The sequence below is a fragment of the Chanodichthys erythropterus genome, chromosome 14 (assembly GCF_024489055.1).
Source record: "Chanodichthys erythropterus isolate Z2021 chromosome 14, ASM2448905v1, whole genome shotgun sequence".
Classification (NCBI taxonomy): Eukaryota; Metazoa; Chordata; class Actinopteri; order Cypriniformes; family Xenocyprididae; genus Chanodichthys; species Chanodichthys erythropterus.
In genome coordinates, this window is record NC_090234.1 from 31,962,933 (window position 1) to 31,988,929 (window position 25,997).

Genomic DNA, 25,997 nt, shown 5'->3' on the forward strand with positions numbered 1-25,997 from the left:
ATATAAATTTCACATGACAAAATATTACAAATACCAAAAGTGCAATCTAAATCTTTTGCCAAAGCAGTTTCTTTAAAGGTGTCATCAGTTTCTGATTAAAGAACATCATCATAACATCTTGAGTAAAAGTTTAAAGTTATCATTAATAGGAACCACATGAATCTAGTAATGTTAATATTGAATTAGTGATCACTAAATTAACAATTAGGAAACTGGATGCACACATAACATACAATAGAAAATATATTTCTTATGAGTGTAAAACAAGACAGGTCCTAAATGACAAACTACAATGACACCCCATTGCAATTCTGAACAAAACATCTGGGATTGGTGCAACAAAAATACCAACAAAGACTTAATCATGCAGAATGCACAAACTTGGACAGAACTTTGCCAGCACTCTTCAGACGCTCCAGTCGCTCTTTCAGTTCTCTCCTTTAACGTGCAACATCAGAATCTTCTTGGAGGAGCATTCCTGGATTGTTCCATCCAATAATGGCAAGCATTGCATTCTGAAGCTGAGAGATGTACTGGTCCAGTATGTGGTACTGGACTATCAGTGGCACTTGATTAGCCAGACAGTCAGAGGTAATCTACAAATACATAAAAAGTACACTAAAATTCATTCTAAACCATAGCAAGAAAATCAATATTTATTTCAAGACTCTGCTGCAAATTATTTAACCTCTCCTTGCATATGTGACAGGAGAAGGTGATGTGTTTTTGATGTTAAAATCTTTCTGCTATCCCAAGAAAGAAGACAGAGATAACTACAAGAAAACCAAACATACGTTTTTGGGAAACAATTTTTCCAATTGCTAAGTGGCAATGGTGGCAAAAAGATTACACACAGACATTAAAGAACAAAGATTCCTGAATGTTTTAGGTATGTGGACACATGCATAAACGTTTCAAATGATTACCATAAAATAGGCAGTGAGATGCTGTGCCATCTCGCGTACATCTGCACTGACGAACTGCCTTTGCCCAACTGTTAGGCTTTGTTTTACAGTGTCAAGCTTGTTGCTGTAGAGATGATCTTGGGAGTATACAATCCTCTCCATCTTAAACTGAGAATGTATTTTCTCCTCAGCTTTCTGAAACTGCTCATCAAGAAAATCTTCAATTGGATCTTTGGAGGCCCTTAATAGGTGAGAGAAGGCCTTGAAATGAGAGCTAACAATGCGATTCACACATGAGTGAACAATGTCTGTAAATAAAAGACACAAGAAAACAGAGCAGCCAATCAGAGGAGGTACAGTAAGACGCATCATAGTATATATGCATACCTGATACTTGTCACCATTTTATGCATTTGAATTTGTTTTTAGCTTGTTTCTCAAAGATCAGAATGAGGACACTGCAAACCATCTGCCATTTACCTGTGACGTCTTTGAGCAGCTTTAAAGCAGGTTCCTCCAGCTCCTCAATGTGTTTCTTGACAATGTTTTCGAAAGTTCTGTAGTTCACAAATCCAGGAAGCTCCCTTCCTCTACGAGTCCTAACATACTCTTCTACCTCATCTCTGAGGGTTTCCTCCGCTAGAGAGAAAAGATGAAGGAAATCATGGAGTACACACCCCTGTAGCACAGAGGGTTACACTAAAACAGCATGCATATTGCATGCCCACACAGATGTTTGTTGCTGCACAGAAATGGCTTAAATGCATTTATGAGGGAACTCAAAAAACAATATCACAAGCTTGCTGATTCACATTTATTGTGGAGAGAAAACAAGACACACTGACTGTCCTTTAAAGGCTACAGTGGCTTGATAGTGTAAAGACACTTTAGAAGACTTCACTGTGTGAATTGCTTTCCTGTAATGAGAAGATTCTAGAACAGAGCTCCATTCAAGAATCCAATCTTCCCTCTCATTTGTGTCACGGTCAAACATTTACTGATTTATTTAAAATTGACTATTCTTTAAGATTTAAACCTTCTGTAAATGAAAAATATAATTCATTATTTTATTAGAGAAAGTGCAAAATAAAGAGAAAAAATTAAAGCAATATAAACTGCACAAAGCTACATTACTGTCACTGATAATTAAAAAATGGAGTGTCTATTTGCACTAAGTAATTTACACTAGCCCCGCCCACCAATGTCTGGTTGGGCCACTCAATTTTAAAAAATGACATGCAGATTTCAATGTCTTCAGTGGCGCAGCAGCAGCGAGTAAGGCTCGTAAGACCTGGCTTTTAACGCGATTGATGTGGGTTCGAATCGGCATTTTGCCGAGCTAATACAAATTTTTATTCAAAAAAAATGAAAATAATGTTCTCAAAGTGGAAATAAACTGTGTGTGGGGAGGGTTTTTATTCTGCCAATAAGGCAGCATCCATTTACTACATTTAATAATTATAATCATTTACACTATGATATTATTGCATCCTGTTAATGTAGAAAAAAATACTGAGGTGCAAATAGTATCAGCAAATATAAAGCATAGATAGCATCTTATTGCAAAGAACTGATAGTGTAAATAGAATAAATCGCTATTTTCACCTAGTATAAATAGCATATCACTAAGAAAATGCTGCTATTGTCACTTAGTGTAAATAGAATATATTGCTATTCATCACTTTTATTCAGCCGCTGCCTTAAAAATTTATGCTGTTATAATCTATTATATAAACAAAATATTTATAAACGCACTCTTTATGGTTTTGGCATCCAGGACAGTTTTCCATCTATTAAATTCCTTCCTGACTTTGGTGAAGACCCTCATATCTGAGCTTCTTAGATCTTCTTCTGCCTTCTTTATTCCTTCAAGGGCATTAATGAACTGGCGAATTTTCTGCAAAGTGCAAGTCTCATCAGGTTATGAGATTAAAAAAAGGCCACATAAAAACATATGGGGTGCAACATATACAATTAGATATTTACTGTTATCAGAAAATTGGTTTTCTCGTGTTCATCAGTAGGAACTCCGTCTCCCAGTGCTCTAAGATCCTCAGTCGTCTTCTCTAATTTCATCTCAAGTTGTTTCTGCAACTGTGGCAGCGTTTTCTAAAGGTAAAGAAATTACATGGAAATGGAGACATTAGAATGCCAAAAACAATCTAGAATTCGATATTCTATGCCCATTTTAGTCTTCTATGCATTAAGACATTTATTCTGTTCTGTGTCAATGTCTCTACTGTATGTTATGTAACTCTTTGTTAGGGGCTGAGTAATTAATACAATTTTAGTTTTGATTTATTAGCTGAATACTATACTGCTACACAGACTTACAAGAAAATTTTTTTATTTGTCCTATTGTTTGTACTTTGCTTGTTTTTATTGTATTACTGTTTTTATTGTCTACTTGTCTTCAATAATTGTTTGATGATTTTTTTAAACTTAGTACTAGTTTCTGCTGTGGTATTGGAATTGGTATAGAAAATTGTGAAAATGTACCTAAAATTTTGATATAATAGCAACCTAATTTCATTATATCACTATTGTATCCATATCGCCCTATCCTAATCATGATAATTATGATTACATTATTGATCAAAATAATCGTGATGATGATTTTTGCCATAATCGAGCAGCCTTTCTCTGCATACGCACAGTAATGTGTTCAACCAATTCTTTTGTGAGTCTTTCTGCAAGAAGGGGTATTGTAGCTTTTCCTTCCTCAAGAAGACACCTAAAGGGAAAGGATGAATTCCAATAATAACAAGAAAGTTGAGGAAAGCAGCATAACTACAGCATTTTGCATACTTTTTATCAGCGAGTTATGTGAAACATGTATATAAATAAACAGTGTTGCTGTTACAGAAAACAATTACTAAAATATAACATGACATGAATGTTATGAACATTATATATTTAATTATATTTCACAAACATCTTGCCTGCATATATATATCACATCATTGTTCTTCCTCCACAGACATAAAATGTCTCAAGCTTCAATTCTGAGAGAGCAGACTTGCCTGAAATGAGCATGTTCATCAAAAAAACGTCTTTCTTTTTCCAGCGCTTTGACCAGATCAAGCTTCTCATTGATGTCTTGCTGGCCTCGGCACTTTACGATCATGTAGCCCTTCTTCAGTTGTATCACTTGATTATTGACTGTTCTGACCACCGTCTCCTCCATGCCTTTGTCCACCAAGTCCGGTTTAGTCAGAATACCTGCAGATATGAATTTTGTCTATACTCTTATCAGCGTTTTATTTTATTGTTTCACCAATCAAGAAAACAGGAAAAATGTATGTGACAATACCCACCCAGGGTCCTTTGTCCCGTTGAATCGACTTTGGATGCCATCTGCAGTGCCTCAGTGGTGGCGATGTCAATGTTTGCAGGCACCACAACCAAGCTGATGGTTTCTTGTCTTTTGATGAACTTTTCAATTACATCTTTTATCTGCTACAGAAAAGGTAATGTAGTTATAGTAATGTTGAAGGGATAGACTTTATTCCTGTATAAAACAATTTTTTGGGTTTGTGACACATGTAATGGCACAGTCCAACCTGTAATATTATTTGAAATTCCTATTACTGTAATAACCACCTGCATTTATGCTTAAAGGTCTGAAAGGTCTGAGAAATGCAAAATATTGTAATGCTGTAACATTTATATACAAATAGTGTCTTACTTGTTTCTCGATGTCTTTTGGCTGGTTGCCAATGGCAACTCTAGCAATGCCTGGCAGATCAATGAGTGTGAGGTCAGGGACATCACTGGAATGGATCTCTAGAGTGGTCATGTCATGACTGATCCCTTCTCCCTTCCCAGCCAATGCTGTCTGAGCTACAAAACAATACCATGTTCTCAATCATCCTACAGATGAAACCTCACAGGGAATTAAAGTTCTCGATAAACTGTTTATTAATACATTAAATGTGTAATAATACAGACCATTTAAGACAGCATTCTCGATTTCAGCTGGGTCCTTCAGTTGCTTTATTTGATCCTTATATGACAGAAATCCATGCCAGTTGTTGTCCTTTGTAATTTTCTTCAGTTTCAGTACCAGAGGACAGCGCGTCACAATACCTGTGTTTAATGTACGGTCATATGGTCAACTTCTTATTCGTATAGACTTCCATACAGTAAATATATTCACAGATACAGTCTCACAAAATGAAGACTTATAATGTATTGTGTTTGTATTACCTGTTCCCCTAGGCAGCGCCACTCCAGACAGGGCTTCCAACACAGAACTCTTTCCTGAGCTCTGGTCACCTATGACAGCAATAGCTGGCAGGTTCAGGTCCTTTTCAACACCTAATGTCCTGAGAGAGTCCACCAGGTCAATTCATGGGCGCACCTTCTCTTCATAGTGCTGGTTCAGACCACTAATCGCATTTCCTCCCTTTGAAGAAACGCGTGGAGACATGTCTAAAATTATAATAATAATATTAATAATGACAGCTAGCTCAGCCAAAGTTTGTATGTGGTCAATAATACTTTATTCAAAAGTTGTTTATAGAGTAAATATGGATAAAGCACGTTGCTAGGGTGTCGTCGTCTTCATTTGAATAAAGCCTAGGCCTATTTGAATTTGAATAATCTTAAACTAAATTCAACGTGAAAATCAACAAAAATAAGCTTTAAACAGTTTCTTTAAAACTTGCCATAACTTTATAACTTTTCAATATTAACGTTACTGAGCGACTAGGGAGAAAACAAAAAAGCAGGAATACGCGCTGGATTCAGTGCTGTGAGAGATGCGTCACGCGCTGATACGAAGATCCTAAACACTTAAATTTCTGTTTTATTAAATGTAAAACTTAACAACGTGGAGTGAATATTTTCCGTTTGGTGGTGCATTCAACAAACACACCTCTTTCGACAAAAGTGTCTCCAATTTCGCTGTATTCGCTCGGATTTGAGTTTCTCTCACCAAGAAGCGAGAAATGTGATGTTAAAAAACCCGGGCTGGAATACTTACAGAACTCATTGAGCTCTGTCGCTCCGATCCTCCCATACACTCCGTTCCAGGATGAATATGTGAATATGCATATATAGATAGTCTGGGTTCGGGCCAAATACCGACCTCGGAGCCCTCTCCTCGGACAGCACGCCAAATATGCATACTATTTATTTATCTGACTTATTTGCAAGTGTGAACCTTTTTATGGTGTGAACTCGTGAAATATCAGTTGCCGTTCAGTTCAGTTTCCTCAACTTTCTTGTCATTATTGGAATTCATCCTTTCCCTTCAGGTGTCTTCTTGAGGAAGGAAAAGCTACCCTTCTTGCAGAAAGACTCACAAAAGAATTGGTTGAACACATTACTGTGCGTATGCAGAGAAAGGCTGCTCGATTATGGCAAAAATCATCATCACGATTATTTTGTGTCAAACAGCACCTGACTACTGGACTTCATCTTTCCCGTCTGATTGCGCTATAATACTGTCAAATACACAAAAGGTTTACATAAACACAGTTGGTTATGTCTGAAGTAAGTTGAGAAAATCGGCGCGTGCAGGTCTTAAAGTGACAGCATCCTAGTTAGCATGCGGACCCTTGTCCTTGAAGGGATAGTTCACCCAAAAATTAAAATCCTGTCATCACATAATCACTTTCAAGTTGTTTTAAACCTGAATGAGTTTCTTTATTCTGTTGAACACAAAAGAAAATATTTTAAAGAAGGTTGGTAACCAGACAGTTGACAGCACCCACTGACTTTTTTCCTACTATGGAAGTCAATAGGTGCCGTCAACTGTCTGGTTACCAACATGTAAGTAATGACAATTTTCATTTTCTTAATCGGGCCTGGTTAGACACCATGTTGAATTTAAAGTGGATGAAAAAAGACTATGAGAGATAGACTTAAAAGTACAAAAATGAAGACCAAAAAAAATGTAGATATCAAGCTGCATATGCAATGAACATTTGATGTGCTAATCTTTAGTAGCTCCTCTGAAGGCATCTTGAGAAAAACAGCTCTATATTTAATGAAGCACATAAAGGACCTGAACTGGAAGTAATACAACCTGTTTGTGTGTGTGTGTGTGTGTGTGTGTGTGTGTGTGTGTGTGTGTGTGTGCGCGTGTGTGTCATCTTAAGTTTTTTTTTTTTTTTTTTACAATTTAAAAAAAAAATTTTGCAACCTGTTTTACAGAATACAGAAGTTTTTTGTGCATATTGGCATGGCTCAGCAGCTCCTCTTTCTCTGTACATACAAACAGCTCCCTTTCCGGCAGGGATTTTCATGTATAATCATAATAGGACAAAAATGTAATTGTTTTTTGGGGTTTTTTTCAATTTGTTAAAGGGTTAGTTCATCCAAAAATGAAAAGGTCCAGAAAATTAGTAAAGACATCGTTAAAATAGTCAACGTGACTACACTGGTTTAACGGAAGTGCTGCACTGCATCAACTGCGCAGGAGACTGACAGGGAAGAGAAGAAATTGAATATAGACGTTATTTTTGTTTTGTTTTGCACACAAAAATTATTGTCATTGCTTCATAACATTAAAGTTGAATGACTGTAGTCACAAGGACTATTTTAATGATGTCTTTAATACCTTTCTGGACCTTGAATGACAGTAATTACGTTGCTTTCTATGGGGGATAAAAAAACTATTGGATTTAATCAAAAATATCTGTGTTTCGAAGATGAAAGGTCTTATGGGTTTGTTTCGACACAAGGATGAGTACTTAATGACAGAAATTTAATTTTTGGGTGAACTAACCCTTTAAAAGTTGGTCTATACCACAAAACTATATTTCCAGAACAAATGCATTCTCAGATATAAATGTCTCAAATGCAAACACACCACAAATATCGAAGGAAAGTTGTCATATCAAAGGTGTCTTTAATTTACAAACATCAGAACAGCATCATGAGTACAGTAAATTATGACAAATGATTCACCTTATTAATGTGACACCAGATTAATTAATGTGAAAATTCGAATTTAGTTAAAATTACAAGATCAAAAAAATGTCATATATATATTCACAAACAGTATTAATCATTCACAATAAGACCAGAAACATGCAATAAGAAAATTACAATGACAATTATTTAAATTAATTCATGCAGATTTTAAAATAAAGGAACAGTCAGTAAACGTTATAGGAGCAGTACAGTTATGTAACTGAATGATGTAACTTTCCACTATAATGGTGATTTTTCACCAACTTCATTTTAATTTCCATCCATCCATTCTCCAAACCACTTAGGGTCACAGGGATGCTCAGTGTCTTGGGCCGAAAGCCGGGAAACACTAGATGGATGGCCAGTCCATTACAGGACGAACACACACACAGACATATACACATTCACACTCGCACTTATGGGCAATTTACTGTCTTCAATTGACCTGACCTGCATGGCTTTAGAATATGGGCGAAACCAGAGGACCTGGAAAAAACACGCAACAACATGGGGAGAATGTTCAAACTCCACACAGAAAAGCCCCCTGGCTCAGCCGAACCAGGAAGCTTCTTGCTGTGAGGTGACAGTACTACCTATAATTATACAGAATGCACAAACTTGGACAGGACTTTGCCAGCACTCTTCAGGCGCTCCAGTCGCTCTTTCAGTTCTCTCCTTTTACGCGCAACACCGGAATCTTCTCGGAGGAGCATTTCTGGATTGTTCCCTCCAATCATGGCAAGCATTGCATTCTGAAGCTGAGAGATGTACTGGTCCAGCAAGTGGTACTGGACTATCAGTGGCACTTGATTAGCCAGACGGTTACAGGTAATCTACAAATACATACAAAGTTATCATTCAAATTAAAAAACTCAAACACAAAATATAATTTGCACAAATCAATCAATATTTGTCACAAGACTGCACCAAAAAGAATGTCCTTGATTATGTTAAAGATTAACTAAAATTCTTCATTCGTTACAAGATATGTTTATTTTTTCCTTCTATCCCACATTAAAGGGTTAGTTCACCCAACAATGAAATTTCTGTGATTAAGTACTCACCCTCATGTCGTTCCAAACCCGCAAGACCTTCGTTCATCTTCGGAACACAAATATCATTTTCTCTTCCCTGTCAGTTGACGCAGTTAACGCAGTGCAGAGCTTCCATGTTCTATGTCAGAATGCAGACTCTATATTGGCCTGCTCCTGTGTCAGCATCACACGCATACATCGTGGTGCTCACGTGAACAGCGTCGGCCAATACTGAAGTGTTTGGACATGAACATGGAAGCTCAGCACTGCGTTCACTGTCAACTGCTTAACAGGTTGACAGGGAAGAGGAAAAATTGTGGACTAAAGTCGTTATTTTTGTTTTGTTTTTGAGTACAAAAAGTATTCTCTTCGCTTCATAACATTAAGGTTGAACCACTGTCTTCACATTGTCTATTTTAACAATGTCTTTACTGCTTTTCCATGAATGTGGTCATTTCGTTGCTTTCTATGGGAGATAAAAAAAAACTCTGGGATTTCAAAATATCTTAAAGCTGCTGTCCGTAAGATTTGCTTCTTAGTCGCCATCTCTGTTTGAAACCAGCAATTGCAGTTATATGCGGAATTATTATCTTTACATGCATTGTGCATCGACACAGCTCGTCAGCGCGGATGAATCTAATGTTTGCTGTCAGTCAGCACATCGGTGTGGATACTGTACTTTGGAATCACACATTGTAGTCTTGAAGTATGACCAAAGTAGGAATTTTCATCTGAAAATGTCATCTGAACAAGTAAGTAACATGTCTGCCACTTTTGTTCTAACCAACTGAGGGGAAAAGCATTAGGCCTACAATAAATCACACTGCCAGTGGTGATTAAATCTAACGATCGCTAAGCATTTATCTCATATCAAATCGTGCAAATTATTATTGTTGTTATACTTTGTTCTCAAATTGTTAATGTTAACAACATCAGCATTGCGTGACTATGTGTATTTAGTGTGCATTAGCGTTATCTGTAGATTTCAATTTCTGTAGCCACTCAACAGTCCGAAGTCTTTTGCTTTTTGACCATGGCTGAACCTCCAGTTGTCACTGATGATTGTCATTTGGACCTTTCTGGATTACAATTCGCCATCAAAATGATTAGTTTAATTATTGTAGCTGCTGTAAGAAAAGGCTATAAATGATCTGCTACCAGTAGCATCCTAAATGCATAGTCTAGCTGGGACTCCTTCCTTCTGTTTACAGACATGATGTAATGACGCAAAGACGAACTGCTGCTGCACGCTTGAATTTCCAGCGGAAATCCACCAGTATCGATTTATTATAAAACATTATTACAAGCTTGCCGTTGTGAATCGAGCTAAGGTAAGGAGATAGTTTTGAACACTGGATGGTTATGTACTTGCTCAAAAATTGAGTTTAGATCATTTTTAACCCAAAAAAAGTTACGGACAGCAGCTTTAATTTGTGTTCTGAAGATGAACGAAGGTCTTGCGGATTTGAAACGACAAGAGGGTGAGTGACAGAAATTTCATATCTGAGTGTAAAAACACTTTAATGTGAAGGATCAGTTAAATGTAAGCACTGCAAGTTGTGGTAATATGCTGTTTGGAAGGAAATTGACTTCAGAGGAATGAGTGGTTGGAATATTTAGAATTTAGAAACAATCATTATTTTTTGCAGTTCGGTTACACTAGTGGTACAGAGACTACACACTTCACCCTTTAAAGAACAAATATTACTTATAAGGTATACAAACCGTTAAATAGGAGGTGAGATGGTATGCCATCTCACGTACATCTGCACTGGCAAATTGTAGAGATAAATTTTTTGAGGGTTTTTGTTTTACATAGTTTAGCTTATTGCTGTAGAGAACGTCTTGGGAGTAGACAATCCTCTCCATCTTAAACTGAGAATGTATTTTCTCCTCAGCTTTCTGAAACTGCTCATCAAGAAAATCTTCAATTGGATCTTTAGCAGCCCTCAACAGGTGAGAGAAGGCATTAAAATGAGAGTTAACGATACAGTCCACACAGGCGTGAACAATGTCTGTAAAGAGACGAGAAAGCAGAGGAGGTAAAAAAAATAAATAAAAAACTTATCATGTATCCATAAATGCCACTAATTTTATGCATTTGTATAATTCTCTTAATCATTTTGAAAGAAAGCTGTTTTTTGTACAGAAGTAACAAATCACATCTAGGTATATTCAAATTTAGAGGTAAAATTAAAATTGAGGTCACTGTAATCCATCAAACATTATGGTGCCATTCACCTTTGACATCTTTGAGCAGCTTTAAAGCAGGTTCCTCCAGCTCCTCAATGTGTTTCTTAACAATGTTCTCAAAAGTTCTGTAGTTCACAAATCCAGGGAGCTCCTTTCCTCTACGAGCCTTAACATACTCTTGTACTTCTTCTCTGAGGTTTTCCTCCGCTTGAGAGAAAAGACAGAAAAAAAAAAAAGAAAGAACACAACCATTGGCTTATTGGATTCCCATGCAACATGAGTAAAAACATATTTGTTTGCATATATACCAAAAAAAAGGGAAGGATAAAATTTTTATCCAGACCATTATCACCCTTGCTTTTTACTTCGTCAGTGGAGCCATTACCTCAAGCAGTACATCAGTCATCAGCTACAACCCATTATCTGTGTAAATACCTTGTGTAAATCTCTCTTTATGCTTACGTTTCAAATATTTATGTGTCCGTTCCTGAATGTTTAAATCTTTTTAACATATTTGGTACACTTTCGGGCATCACGGATGGTATTGGGTTTTGTTTCATGTTGTATTTTGATGTTCATGCTCATGGTTTCATGGTTTATTTTCTAGTTCATGTTTGCATTGCCTTGTTTGCTTTGTTTTCCATGTGCTTCCCTTGTTTATGTTCTAGTCATGTGATCCTGGCATGTGCTCCCCTTGTCATGTGTTCTATGTTGTCACGTTCTGATTGGTTCATTGTCTTGATTGATCACAGGTGTCCCTTGTTAGTCATTCGTTTCTGTGCATTTAAAGATGTAGTTACGAGATTCTACTTTGTACAAAATGTTCATGTCCTCGTAGAGCTTGTAATTACAGAGTTTATGCTGGAAGTTTTCTGAAAGCGCCCATATGTAACACCTGACTCCTGTAGATTCATTTAGGCTTTTATAGTGTTGCCATGGAAATGCATAATTCCCAGTCCAAGGATGTGAACAGCTCTGAATATAATGTCACGTGTTGTCATCTAAAGATTCCGGTAAATACGAGGTGGCGTGAACGCAGCATAAAAGCGCGTTCACGCGGCCTCGTAATTCCTGTAGTTACAAGATTCTAGCTTGTAAAAAGAGTTCACGTCCTCGTAGAGCTCGTAATTACAGCTTGTAAGCTGGGAGTTTTCTGAAAGCTCCCAGATGTACCACGTGGCCGCTGTACCACCAGACAGCTGTAGATTGATTTATTAGGCGTTGATAGTGGTGCCATGTGTTGTCATTTCAAGATTCCGGGAAATACGAGGTGACGTGAATGCAGCTTAAGCCCTCAAGTTTTCCTTGTTCTTTGTCTAGTATTGTCCCTGTAACCACTGTGGTGAGTTTTCTTGTTGATGATTTTGTACCAAGCCAAGTCTTAGATTGTTTTATGTTTGTGCATGTGGATTTAAATAAAACTGTACCTTGGGTTCTTCTGCAATTAGTCTCAGTGGATTATTGTTACATTGAGTTACCAAAGTAAATGAATCCGCATTAACGCCCCTTTACCTGTTAACGTTCCACTGTACCGCTCGTATATCTTTCAAAAGAGACCTTAGGAATACTAAGGTGTTATGTTGTGTTCACACCAAACGCGAATAGAGCGTCTGGCGCGAATGATTTCAATGTTAAGTCAATGTAAAGACGCGTTTACGCGCGTCTGGAGGTCTCGCGGCGCGAATGAGGCGTTTAGCGCGGCGCGGAAGACGCGAATTCGCCTCATTCGCGCGTCTAGTTCGCGCGAATGACGCGAATTGAGCGTTTCGCGCGATACGCGCGAATGGTGCTTTTTGTGCATTTAGCGTTTGACGCGAATTCGCGTCTGACGCCCGAGTTGAAAAATTTGAACTTTGGCGTAAATTCGCGCCGCGTTAACCAATCAGGAGCCTGCTTGCTGCTGTGGCGGCAGGCCCGCTCGGAGTCACTCATTCAAAATGGAGGAACGACTGATATTATCAGTGAGCAGTCACCCAGAGATTTATGACACAAGTTCATACTTCAGACAGGAATAAAAAGGAGCTCGCTTGGAAGAGTGTCGGTGAGGAGATTGGGCTACCTGGTAAGTTGTAAATACACATTTCACTTTTAAATCACGTACACGTTTATCGACCCGCGGCCTTCCCGCGACGCTGAGTCCGCCGCTGTTCTGCTCTCCAGAGCAAATACAAAGTGGTAGCTCTCTCGATGAACGCACGATCAACATCAGCCATCTTGCAAACAGACAACCGCCTAGCACTTCCCCCTCCCACTCGCCTCGGACGCGCGTCAATTTCGCTTCAAACTCTTGTTTTTTACGCGCGTCTATTTCGCTCTAGACGCGCGAATGCATTCAAAATGTTCAAGCGGCAAACTAGACGCGGTAGACGCGAATTTGACGCTCTATTCGCGTTTGGTGTGAACGCAGCATTAGTTCACCCAAAAATTAAAATTCTGTCATGAATTACTCACTCTCATGTTGTTCCACACCCGTGAGACTTTCGTTCATCATATTTTTAATAAAACCTGATAAGCTCAATGATGCACAATGTTGGGAGTAATGCATTACATGTTATGCAAGTTATGTAATCAGATTACTTTTTTTCCAAGTGACTATAGTAAAGTAACACATTAAATTTGCAACAAAATATCTGAGTTACTTTTTCAAATAAGCAACACAAGTAAAAAAAAAAACATCAAAATAACAACCGTATTCAACAATATCTGGTGATGGGTGATTTAAAAACAATGTTTCATGAAGCTTTGAAGCTTTACAAATCTTTTGTTTTTCGAATCAGTGGTTCGGAGCGTTATCAAATGTTATCATTGAAATTCTGAAATACTTATGACTAGTGATGGCCGATTTCAAAACACTGCTTCATGAAGCTCCGAAGCTTCATGGATCTTTTGTTTCGAATCAGTGATTCGGAGGGTGTATCAAACTGCTAAAGTCACGTGATTTTAGTAAACGAGGCTTCGTTACGTCATCACTGTTTCGAAACAGTATGAAATTTCAATGGTTCACCGATAGAGGGCGATGATAAAGTGAGCCCATGAATCAGTCACTGAGAACTATTGAACAAGTGTCTAGGGCTTTACCCTATGGTTTTACCTGATCTCTGATCAGTTTTATACATTTGTAGATGTTTTAATTATACTTTAGAATAATTAAAATAAATAATGGTAGTTATTAATTTCTTATTGGCCTGTTTAGCTTGAGCCATGGAACAAAGAAACAAGCCTTTAAAATTGATAAAAGAACAAATATTATACAGACACTCTATATTTAATCTTATTAGATGATTAGTTAATTCAATTTGATTGATTTTACTTTCAATAAAACTTCTGCAATACATTTGTTAAAGGGTATTTTTAATGCATGTTTGGCCTGAGTTTTGTTGCATTTCCACTGTTCTGACCACTAGGGGTCACCGTGGAGACGGGTGTCACATTTGCTTCAACTGTTTCAGTGTTTCACAAAGCCTCGATCTGCCCATCACTACTTATGACGTAACAGAGCCTTGTTTACTAAAGTCACTTGACTTTGGCTGTTGATACACGCTCCCAACCACTGATTTGAAAAAAAAAATAACGATTTGTAAAGCTTCAAACCTTCATGAAGCAGTGTTTTGAAATCGCTGAAAATGTATTCTCGTCGCTTCATAACATTAAGGCTGAAACACATTAACTGTTTTAAATATGTCTTCAGTAGGTTTCTGGGCATCTGAAAGTGTTAATTATCTTGCTGGCAATGGAGACCTCACTGAGCCATCGGATTTTGTCAAAAATATCTTAATTTGTGTTCCGAAGATGAACGAAGGTCTTACGGGTGTGGAATGACATGACGGTGAGTTATTAATGATAGAATTTTCATTTTTGGGTGAACTAACCCTTTAATTATTTCAATTTAGGTGTGAAAAGGTCTTTACATTTATCAGAAATAGAACAAGCAAAAGTAACATTACTTTCCATAAAAAGCAACATTCCAGAAACAAATGTTTGCGTAAAATGCCCACAAGATTTGCAGTACATCACTGGATACAGGATCATTTCAGTTAAGGCTAAGGCAACAATTCTATTATAAACTCACTCTTATTGGATTTGTCATCCAGGACGATTTTCCATCTTCCAAATTCCGCCCTGATTTTGGTGAAGACCCTTATGTCTGAGTTTTTTAGATCTTCTTCTGCCCTCTTCACTTCTTCAAGGGCATCATTGAAATGGCGAATTTTCTGAAGACCAAAAAATAAAATAGAAAAATGTCAAATTAAATCCAGGTTAAACATTGCTGGGGTGAAACATATACAATTAATATGCCCAACTTAGCGTGAAGTCAAACAATATCTTAGAAGTTTAGGACACTCTGTAGCATTCACCAGATGTGTCCAGTGTGCAACTTCTTTCTTTCTTTTTATTTATTTACCATAATCAAAAAATTGCTCTTCTCATGTTCATCAGTAGGAACTCCATCTCCCAGTGCTCTAAGATCATCAGTCGTCTTCTCTAACTTCATCACAAGTTGTTTCTGCAACTGTGGCAGCGTTTTCTAAATGTGAAGAAATATGATGTAAATGAAGACAGAATCTAGAATTCTGTACCCAATTCTGACTTTAATTTACTTCAGTCTTTTGTTTTTTTAAGGCATATACTGTCAATGTTTCTGCTGTATGTCATGTAACCTTGCATACGCACAGTAATGTGTTCAACCAATTCTTTTGTGAGTCTTTCTGCAAGAAGGGGTATTGTAGCTTTTCCTTCCTCAAGAAGACACCTGAAGGGAAAGAATGAATTTCAATATACAAATAATTTGAGGACAACTGGAGAATTTTCCATGAGTGAATATTATAAACATTAACAAAGACCATTTAAAATGCCACACAAAAATGTCCCTAATACCTGACAGACTGCACTGAAATGTTTGTCAAGTGCCCTAATTAATTTCCTCTGATTATAGACTAGCTTCAGACTGCATACAGACAAGAGCTGAAAAAATGTGCAATACTAAAATTTAAAAAAATGAGATGAAGATGACTAATCTTATTCAGTCTACCATTATTCTTACATAGACATGAAATAGTTTGTGCCACACATTAGAGAACTAAGCAAATTAATTTCTTGCCTAAAATGAGAATGTTCATCAAAAAAATGTCTTTCTTTTTCCAGCGCTTTGACCAGATCAAGCTTCTCATTGATGTCTTGCTGGCCTCGGCACTTTACGATCATGTAGCCCTTCTTCAGTGGGATCACTTGATTATTGACTGTTTTGACCACCGTCTCCTCCATGCCTTTGTCCACCAAGTCCGGTTTAGTCAGAATACCTGCAAATACAAAGATGAAAGTTTGTATTATTTCACAAAGCAAGATAAACTATAAAACTATAAACTATACAGGCGTTACTTCACATATTCTATTTGAAATGTTACCTACCCAGGGTCCTTTGTCCAGTCGAATCGACTTTGGATGCCATCTGCAGTGCCTCAGTGGTGGCGATGTCAATGTTTGCAGGCACCACAACCAAGCTGATGGTTTCTTGTCTTTTAATGTACTTTTCAATTAGATCTTTAATCTGTTACAGAAAAACAAAATTACTGAATGCATGCTACAAGGATCAGTGGAGCTACAATATGTATACTGTTACCTGATACCCAAGCTTTGAAAGAATTATTTTAAAATTATTTTTAAACTAAAAAGCTTTTTTTAAAGTTTTTTTTATTTTTCATTTTTCAATAAAATAATAAATATGGCATAAATCTGAAAATTTTCACACAGAAATGAAGGCCTGGTACTAGAGCACAAATGCAATGTGGAACAAACATGCTCACTCACTTACACATACACACACACACACACACACACACATATGTGTGACTGCAACAGACAGCACTTTTTGCATAGAATTTGGCAAACAAAATCAGCCACAAATGAAGAGCATATAGAGATATGAAGGGGTGAGACCTAACACACACAAACACACATGCACACACGCACAATATGTGCTGGATATATATGGTCTAAACACTTAGACTGGGTAAACCCAGCCACTTGTAATTCCTACAGGCTTTTTTCTATACAGCAGATGGCAGAATTCTGCCTCTAACACCCTAGCCTAGATCAATTTCCAGAAACAATAAAAAATATATAATATTTGACATGCAAGCTGTGTAGTTGAATTTTGCTGTAAATTAATATTTGACATGCAAGCTGTGTAGTTCTAAAATAAAAAAGTAGTAAATAAAAATGTATCATATCATTTGTATGTTTTATGCATGTATGTCATTGTATTTTTTTTTTATTATATTATGAAGATTAATTTATCATGTGATAATTTGCTGCCATGGTTTGATTATTCCTTTTAATATTCCCTGAAGTATTATTTACTGTATTTCTTAATTTTGTGTTTTGTATATATATATATATATATATATATATATATATATATATATATACACACATTTACATACAATTACCAACACATATCCAAAATGTTTGAGTGCTGTAAATAGGCCTATAGTGTCTTACTTGTTTCTCGATGTCTTTTGGCTGGTTGCCAGTGGCAACTCTAGCAATGCCTGGCAGATCAATGAGTGTGAGGTCAGGGACATCACTGGACTGGATCTCCAAAGTGATCATCTCATGACTGATCCCTTCTCCCTTTCCAGCCAATGCTGTCTGAGCTACAAAACAATACCACAATCATCCCACAGATGACAAAATAGTTCACTGAACACAAAATAGTTCACTAAATACAAAGCAGTCAATTTCTTAAACTGTTTAATAAAACACTTCAGTGTGGAATACAGACCATTTAAGACAGCATTCTCTATTTCCGCTGGGTCTTTTAGTTTCTTTGTTTGGTCCTTATATGACATCAATCCATGCCACTGATGCCAGTTATTGTCCTTTGAAATTTTCTTCAGTTTCAATACCAGAGGACAGCGCGTCACAATACCTGTTGAATATACTATATGGTCAGCTTAAAGGTAGGTTAGGCAATTTCGGAGAGGCTAGCAATTACAAGCTAGCTTTGAAAACATCTCCCCTCCCTTCAGAGCGCTCTCCAAAGCACAGCTCCTTCAAAACAAACGTGTGCAGCAGAGTCTGCAAAGTGTCACGAGACGAGAGATGGCGTTAAATTACCTTATGTCTCAAAGCATATAACATTACAATGATAATGAACGTAACTTACAACGCTTTTTTTTTTTTGTTGTTTATTTTGTTTATTAAGACCACTTCTATTATTGTTTGCTATCAGGATGTGAAGAGAGTTTCAACCAGTATAACAAAATGTTTATAAAAAAATTCCTGCCCAACATTTAACAACACATTATGCGGACTAACAAATAAGGAAAGAGCAAACAGATGTTTCCAGTCTGCTGTGTAATACTGTTTTGTGTTCGTATTACCTGTTCCCCTAGGCAGCGCCACTCCAGACAGGGCTTCCAACACAGAACTCTTTCCTGAGCTCTGGTCACCTATGACAGCAATAGCTGGCAGGTTCAGGTCCTTTTCAACACCTAATGTCCTGAGAGAGTCCACCAGGTCAATGCATGGGCGCACCTTCTCTTCATAGTGCTGGTTCAGACCACTGCTCTTTCCCTTTGAAGAACTGCTTGGAGACATGTCTGAACTCTGTCTGCAAAATATGACAAAAAGAGCCAGTTCTCTATTATAGATCATTTTGAACAACTGGCAACAAATGATGACTTGGCCTATCAGTTTTCAAACCCCCCATCCCCCCCATTAAAAAAAAAAAAAAAAAAAACTTTCGCCACCTTCTCTGGGCCAGCATCCTGTAACCTCAGGGTGAATGAGATTATGTTTATTAGTTGCCTTTTACCTGACATCTTTGAAAGACAGATGCAATGATTAATGCATCCACAGTGTTTCCCACAGGATTTTGTGAGACTGTAGTGGGTGGACATCAGTTCCTCTAGGGGGGTCGGGGGGCATGCCCCCCCGGAGGAAAATTTTGTACATTTTAAATTTAAATGCATGAATCTAGTGCATTCTAAGAGCAAAATTAAGTGACTAGATCAATGAAGAAATTTGTTCTCTTGTAAACAATTTTGTGCTCTAAAAGTAATTACTTAATAGCTGATGGTTGGGCACATAGTCATGTACACGACATATAGTAGGCTAAATGAGAGTTCGTAAGTGGTCAAACATGTAGAGTACACATTTAAACCATTAAAAATATGTAGCAAAAGAGGTTACCTTTGTTGAATTAATTTATTTGTGGGAGCCTGTGTCTGTATTTGTGGAACTGGTCACTCTTTGATTTGTTAACCAATCCAGAATGCACTAAACACACCACTTCATTATAGATAAAAATAACAAATGAATAAAAATATATAATCATAAGCTGACCAATAAATAAATAAGTAAACTAGGTGAGTATATAATTCAGCATCAAAAAGTATTCTAGCCTAATTCTTGGAAGAAAAAAAAAAGCTATGGAATGGCTTCAGATGACTTTGAATATAGGCAAGGCAAGACAATTTATTTGTATAGCACATTTCATACACAATGGTAATTCAAAATAAAATTATTAAAACTATTTGGAGAGAGAGATGTTTAATGTAACAAAATGTCAGTCATCGTGTGATAGCAAAATATAACTAGGCCAAGACTACTTGTTCTGAGCAGGTGTCAATGAACAGGCTGTAAAACTGTTGGCTAAGTTCAGACACAAACTGATTCTGATTATCTGATTATCTAACAGCAGTCAAGTTGTCATTGTTTGTGTCAAACAAGTTGTGAATTTGTTGTAACATTAAAACAGGAGATCATGAACGAGGATGATGGTGGCTGCATCCGAAAACTGGAAAATGCTGCCTTCTGAGGAAACATTTCAAGGTAGTAAGGCATCAAGGCACGTCCGAATCCAATGTTAGCTTCACTTCCTGTCTCATGAGATACCTTCATCTGATCGATTTTTGAAGGAAGCATAGATGTATCCTTAGCTGCCTTTGATATCCCACAATCCTGTGCTTTCCATTCTGTGACAGTTGAGCTAGAAAAATAAAGATGACGTCCGAAAGTTGCGTTTGCTGCTCAGTTTGTGTATAAATGTGCGATTTTGATCAACATATTTCAATTTTGATATCATTTCTATCGAGAAATTACTACTGTAGTAATTAAATATTTGTTTAGTTCTCACCAAAGCTCGCGCTATATTGCTGTAGATCATTAAACTGTTACACTGCCTCAGAGGTCTGTCCGAAATCAATTTCGTGAGGTGCCTTCATGCACAAACGCTGCCGTACAAGTCATTCTCTTATAAGATAGCGTTTTCGGACGCAGCCGGTGAACAATTCCAGGATATGCTTTTTTTTCATTGGTTGTTGCGTTAAATCTTACCCAGATACAATAGTGCTATTGTCTGATTGGCTATTGTGTAGCCTCTTTTTTTTTTTTTTTTTTGATTGGCTGATAAGTGGCAGGTTCGAGACGCGCTTGATTCCTTCCCGGTTCCAGAGAGAGCGGCCGGCGCGGCCAGATACATTTTGGGCGCTGCGGATTATTAAATATATGATAAATAGTTTTTCTGCGTGAGAAATACAATGTGTGGCGGGGAGTGCGTGACAAAAGACCGAAATGAGTGACTGTCTCGCTCAATGCGTGACACTTGAGACTGACTTCACAAAAGTTCGATTTTCTTTTAGGGCCGTTCACATAACGCAGTGTCTTTCCCTCGCGCAAGTCAGATATATCAAATGTAGATGCGGGGCAGGCGCGCTCAATGGAAGCGATGCGCTCGCAACGTGCATACGGTGCGTTTTGCAAGTGCATCGAGATGAAAACATCTCAACTTTTCAGAATGCCGCAAGGATGTATAATCTTGTGTATGCAAAGAAATGGGACCGAACGCGACTGAATGTAAATGTTTGTGTCCTCATTATTCTATTAATAACTAACAATTGATTTTGCATGTATGTATATGTATATACATATAAGACATACATTTAGAAAAAAAAAATACACATTGGTTGGCCTATTCATGAGCATACATCAGCAATTACACATGTTTAGGGGAATTGGGCATTATTAATATATAATGTAAGGTGGTATGTGCTAGAAATGAGTAAACCATTATCAGTGAGACTGCCCATGGGGTGGAGTCACCGCCTCGCCAGGCAGTGTCCCACATTGTCCCTCAGAAACATAGCCCTTGTCCCCCCTTGGGCTTATTAGCAGGTGGTCACCCTAGTGCAGGTGCTATTTTAAGGATTCATAAAAGATAAATCTGGCCATCTGAGAATTCGAAATGAAAATAAAAGGTTTGGATCACGATTTATTAGCACATCGTGTGAAGCTTATCAGCACCGAATGCGTTTTCATGTTCATGGATCACCATCGTTGTTGATCCTGGAATAACATTCTAATCAGATTTGAGGGACAAGCGTTCATGTCAAGTTTGCTTACAACCACAATAATCATTAGCCTATTATTAAATGTAGCTAAAGGACTCACAGTCTTAATGGTTTTCATATTACATGAATGAAAAAATACACTTACGCGTGAAGTCAGATTTAATATTTTCAAAATCTAAGACTAGAATAGAGTTTATCTGAGAAGGAAGCAGGTACTCACTCAGTTCACCAGCGGCTCCTCTGTGATGTGAGACGCGCTGAGAATCTGACCGTGTTAAACGCTTAAGTTTCGCTTTCATTTAATCCGAAACTGCACTATATAGAAGGAATTCTGGTGCGCACAATAACTGTTTGTTTGTAAGAGGGTGGTTATTTTGCTTCAATTTCATTGTTTCGTGTGGCTGCCTCACTAACCATTTTTTCATATAAACATTTTGCATATCTCATGTCTCAGTTTCACTTTACTGACCTTAAGTTTCAATTTACTCGATACTTAAGCGGTAGGTGATGATGTCTGAAATACTGTAATACGATTTGCACAAGTTATCCCTATGACACAGCAAATTTTGAACAACTCGCCTACATTGTTCTCGGATAAACCATAAAACCATGTCAATGCAAAATGAAAACGGTTACTTTTTAGAAATCACTCTGCATGTATGCCTATTGCAATGTAACGAAGTGACTAGTTTTTTAGTTTAATACAGTAAAGAGAACAAAAGTAAAGCTGTGCTCATACCACAAGTCTATATTTCTGTATTGAAGCTGTTTATGTGAAGTTAGGTCATTTAAGCAGTTCAGAAAGTGTAGGCCTATTGAATAGTGTAATTCATGAACAAAACTAATATACCAATATGCAGTAATATATGGATCACATGAAACAGACACATATGAAAGATATGATTATTTATTAACCACACAGTGCACAGATCAAGGAGAAATAATCAGGTCTTATACTTCGATGGATAAAATACAGGCTCGGTGGTGAGACACATATACATTAGCCAGCACACTGAAATGGCAAAGCCAGAATTGCATAGATGTTCAGATGTTTGAAGAAAGCTTTATTATTTGAGAAGAACATTAGAGGCAGGAATTTTATTTTGAGATCAGAGTGGCAAGTCTGTTAGTCTGTGCAGTTTCTATGTCTGTTTTAAGAGATTTCCACACAATCTGTATAGGCACTTGCACAGCAGTTCCTCTTTTCTTTCTCTGTACACCACCCTCTAGTGGTCACAGCCAAACAGCTCCTGAGACACCCTGTGCTGAACAGGCATGATTTTGGCCATCATCATAATCATGGGACTTTCAAAAATGTAGTAATGGTTACCGAAGACGACCGTTACACCCTTGGGTCCGCACATTGCGGCATCAATCCTTTTGAATTGTGTTATGCTTCCTTCCTTCACGGGCACACGTGGGGTGGCTTTCAAGTCAACGTCATAGACTGTTTGACCTATAGTAGAAAAGACAATGAGCTTTCTGACACTGTATGACAAAAGCTTGTAGAAGGGATCTACAGCAGACCTACTTTGAATGTGACAGAACAAGCATGCCACTGATTATACCTTTGATGACATGAGCAATGTGTTTGTCTGCGCACACAAAGGCAGCATCTACAGGACCCTCAATTCCCAGCTCGTCCTTCAGGGGTTTGGGGTAACCCTCTAGGTGTGTGTGTGGCTCTCCAACTTTGTACACAAACACCTCACTATCCTGTGCATGGAATAAAATGTATGAGAAGACAAATGCATACATCTGCACAATAGATTCAAAGACAAATTATAAAGTCTAGTAAAAATTAACTTCTGCACAAAAGAACCTTGATCATGTAGAGATGGCCTTCATAAGAGAAGACTGCATCCACTTCACTGTGTAACTCTTTGAAAGCACTCTCAATTGTGTCTGAATGAAACTTATCACCAGTTATGCTGAGGAAGTGGTGCCCTAAGGAAGAGAAACAAAGATATTATTATTGTAATGATTATTATTATTATATTGGAATGTGAAATTGCATTTGTTAAAATAGTGGCTTGCAGTTGTACTGCATGTGTATATTGGTATACATTTTTAAGAAACAGCACAATAACAAGAGAGCTTTTGCTTTATGCTTTTCTGATATTCGGAAGACTGTACAATTGTGATTTTGCTGTTGCAAGTGATTTTGCTTTCATATAAACATTTAATAAACAAAAGGCTAATATTGTGTAACTCACATTTTAGACACATTTGTCTTTTTTTTGTTCTGCCAACGAAAACAGTTCAAACAAATTATGCAAACGCGTATCCAAGCAACAATTCGCGTTTTTCAACAAATCGGTTGAATGAATGATTCAATGACTCACTCATAAAGGCTTCGCTCCTGAATAAATACTCTTGCTTCCCAATTCGAATACTATCCACACTAAATAGTAGCCTGTTCAAGATTACTGATCTCGAATTGGCCTACCAGTGGCGTGCACATACCTCTGGGAGGGCAGGGGTGAAATCGTGTTCCAGTGGAGGAGAAATGGGAACGCGGGGGCACTGTGATGTGACCACAAGGGGCACTTTCACGATCAAAGGGAACGCCACTAAGGCCTACTATTTAGGGTGGATTTAGGGTGGATAGTATGCCAAATGAGACTCAGGGTCTACGTCTAAGTTTTTGAAAGAATGAATGATTCTTGACTAGCTTATGAAACTACTACTGGCGTAATGATGTAACCTAAAAGAGTCACTCAAAATCCCTGTCTGGACAAAATAACAATAGGAAACTCACCTCTGAAAGCATATACACTGCCATCGTCGTCAGATGTGATAGCATCCAAGTGCACACGGCTACACTGTTCTCTCTCAACGTGTTCATCAGTGCTCTTACTTCCTGTGGGAGACACCAATAGAGACTTGCTATAAGATTCCAAGTATTGCTTTTTTAATGCTAGAATGCTTTCTCAAGCCTTACAACTTTTCCACACTTGTAACGCTTACCAAAATGTGAGCATCTCATGAAGTAATCACGGGTCTCCTTTGGATATTTGCCATGGACTTCTCCTGTAATGGGGTCAAATTTGGAGAACTGATGTCCATGGAAGCAGTAATAATGCTCCATGTAACGGAAGGCTCCTGTGCAGTTGGGCATGCTCTTGAATTCCTTTTCATCAACCTTCTTCGTCTTCATATTGAAGTGGTAGATCTCATCACCTTTGGTGGATTATGAAGGAATTTAAACACTGCAAAATCTTCTCAACATACTTACTGTACATGTTTTCCATTATGTTTAAACCTTTGCAGACACAGAAAAAGACTACAATATTACAATACCTTTGAAAAATATTATGGTGTCATCAGTACAGTCTGGCTTGGGACACTCCACTGCAGCATCCAAGTGGTCGGGAATTCCAGGGAAAACTTCAGAGATATCTTTGGGATAGCCCTTCTCCAGTTTGTGCTTGTAGTAGCTGAAGACCTTAGTGTCCTTTAATGGTGTTAAAGAAGATGTTAGTTTAATAGTCTGGTGTTGATACATAAAGCAAAGATCACAGTGGATTCGACACATAAATTGCACCTCAGGTCATGTTAAATTTACCAGGAAGAAGAACTGGTGGTCATGGTGGTCTGGGCTGTCTTCAGAGTGCATGCGGAATGCAGCATCCACATGTCCCAGGTGATGATGGTCGTCCAGCTCAGGGAAAGTTTCATTTGACAGTTCAGCCTTGCCATGGAAACCCTTGAACAGGTGGTCGCCTTAGTTCAAAAAATCAAAGAGAAAGGTCAGTTAAAGTTAATTATGTAAAATAAAAATCTATATTTTTTATTGTTTACATTGATATATTTATCATTACTGTTTATCATTTCTCTGATCAACCATCTCTCACCCTTAAAGAAATAAGGAATTCCCTCCTCGTTCACAGCGACTGCATCAAACTCCATTCCAGCACAGCGGTCAAGCTTAGCGCCATGGTGCAATTCATGCTGATGTCCTTCAAGCACCAAAAACGTTATATCATGAAATATGTGTCTTGATGAAATCAGGATGTGCTAATGTATCACTTACATTTACTGCCCAATTGAGGGGAAATAGTTTTTTTTCTAGTTATTGGCAAGACCCACCTTTTTTATCCTGACTCTCCTGCTGATGCCTGAACACAAAGAAACGAATAGGTCTAGGTTTAAATGAACCACTACAACACACTGTAACAGGGGCTCAGCTGGGGGCCTTAGAATTAGTTGAACTGCATGTTATGTTTCTCATTTATAAGCCACTTTTAATTAAAGCTTCTGCTAAATTAATTGAATTTATTGAGTGAGAGACCAAGCAGTTAAAGGTGAAGAAATCAAAATGTTGGTGCAAACATGAACACATAAAATCCCACTTCAAACACACAAACTTGCAAAAAACAAGTACTTATTATTAATGCTATATTAAAGTAACACACTTATAGCTAATTTGTACACATTATTGAGTATTTGGATTCATTTTAACCTTATACTATGTGTTGACAGGTGTGTATACTCACGAGGGAGCAGCAAGGCTCAGAAAGAGAGCCAGGCACAGAGTAAGCGTTTGAACGAGCCTCATGGTCAGCAGGGTCCTATGGGGAGCTCAG

The 25,997-nt window shown here is 37.7% G+C and overlaps 3 protein-coding genes across 5 annotated transcripts; all 3 read right to left on the reverse strand.

Annotated features, from left to right (window-relative positions):
- Positions 1-362: 362 nt before the first annotated feature.
- On the reverse strand, positions 363-5,337 carry LOC137035359 (interferon-induced GTP-binding protein Mx-like). Its single transcript, XM_067408553.1, is given in 11 exon segments — positions 363-596; positions 927-1,213; positions 1,386-1,544; positions 2,661-2,802; positions 2,892-3,014; positions 3,561-3,639; positions 3,929-4,127; positions 4,223-4,361; positions 4,594-4,748; positions 4,857-4,994; positions 5,115-5,337. Coding segments are annotated over 11 exon segments (1,878 nt in total).
- A 2,469-nt stretch (positions 5,338-7,806) lies between these two features.
- On the reverse strand, positions 7,807-21,847 carry LOC137036500 (interferon-induced GTP-binding protein Mx-like). 3 transcript variants are annotated; one of them, XM_067410719.1, is made up of 12 exons: positions 21,629-21,847; positions 18,439-18,664; positions 17,838-17,984; positions 17,555-17,709; positions 16,463-16,601; positions 16,155-16,353; positions 15,728-15,806; positions 15,459-15,581; positions 15,126-15,267; positions 11,105-11,263; positions 10,589-10,878; positions 7,807-8,662 (listed from the first exon to the last, which is right to left on the reverse strand). In XM_067410719.1, the coding sequence occupies exons 2-12, from the start codon at positions 18,653-18,655 to the stop codon at positions 8,429-8,431; spliced, it is 1,884 nt and encodes a 627-aa protein (XP_067266820.1). In that variant the 5' UTR covers positions 18,656-18,664; positions 21,629-21,847; the 3' UTR covers positions 7,807-8,428. The 3 variants fall into 3 exon arrangements, with proteins under 3 accessions (XP_067266820.1, XP_067266821.1, XP_067266818.1); XM_067410720.1 differs by having other exon boundaries at positions 10,589-10,800; positions 18,439-18,668; XM_067410717.1 differs by having other exon boundaries at positions 18,439-18,668.
- A 469-nt stretch (positions 21,848-22,316) lies between these two features.
- On the reverse strand, positions 22,317-25,997 carry hpxa (hemopexin a). Its single transcript, XM_067410721.1, has 10 exons — positions 25,908-25,997; positions 25,501-25,529; positions 25,266-25,370; positions 24,977-25,134; positions 24,712-24,865; positions 24,379-24,591; positions 24,170-24,271; positions 23,231-23,355; positions 22,977-23,124; positions 22,317-22,864 (listed from the first exon to the last, which is right to left on the reverse strand). Exons 1-10 carry the CDS (start codon positions 25,967-25,969, stop codon positions 22,635-22,637), a joined length of 1,326 nt encoding a protein of 441 aa, XP_067266822.1. The 5' UTR covers positions 25,970-25,997; the 3' UTR covers positions 22,317-22,634.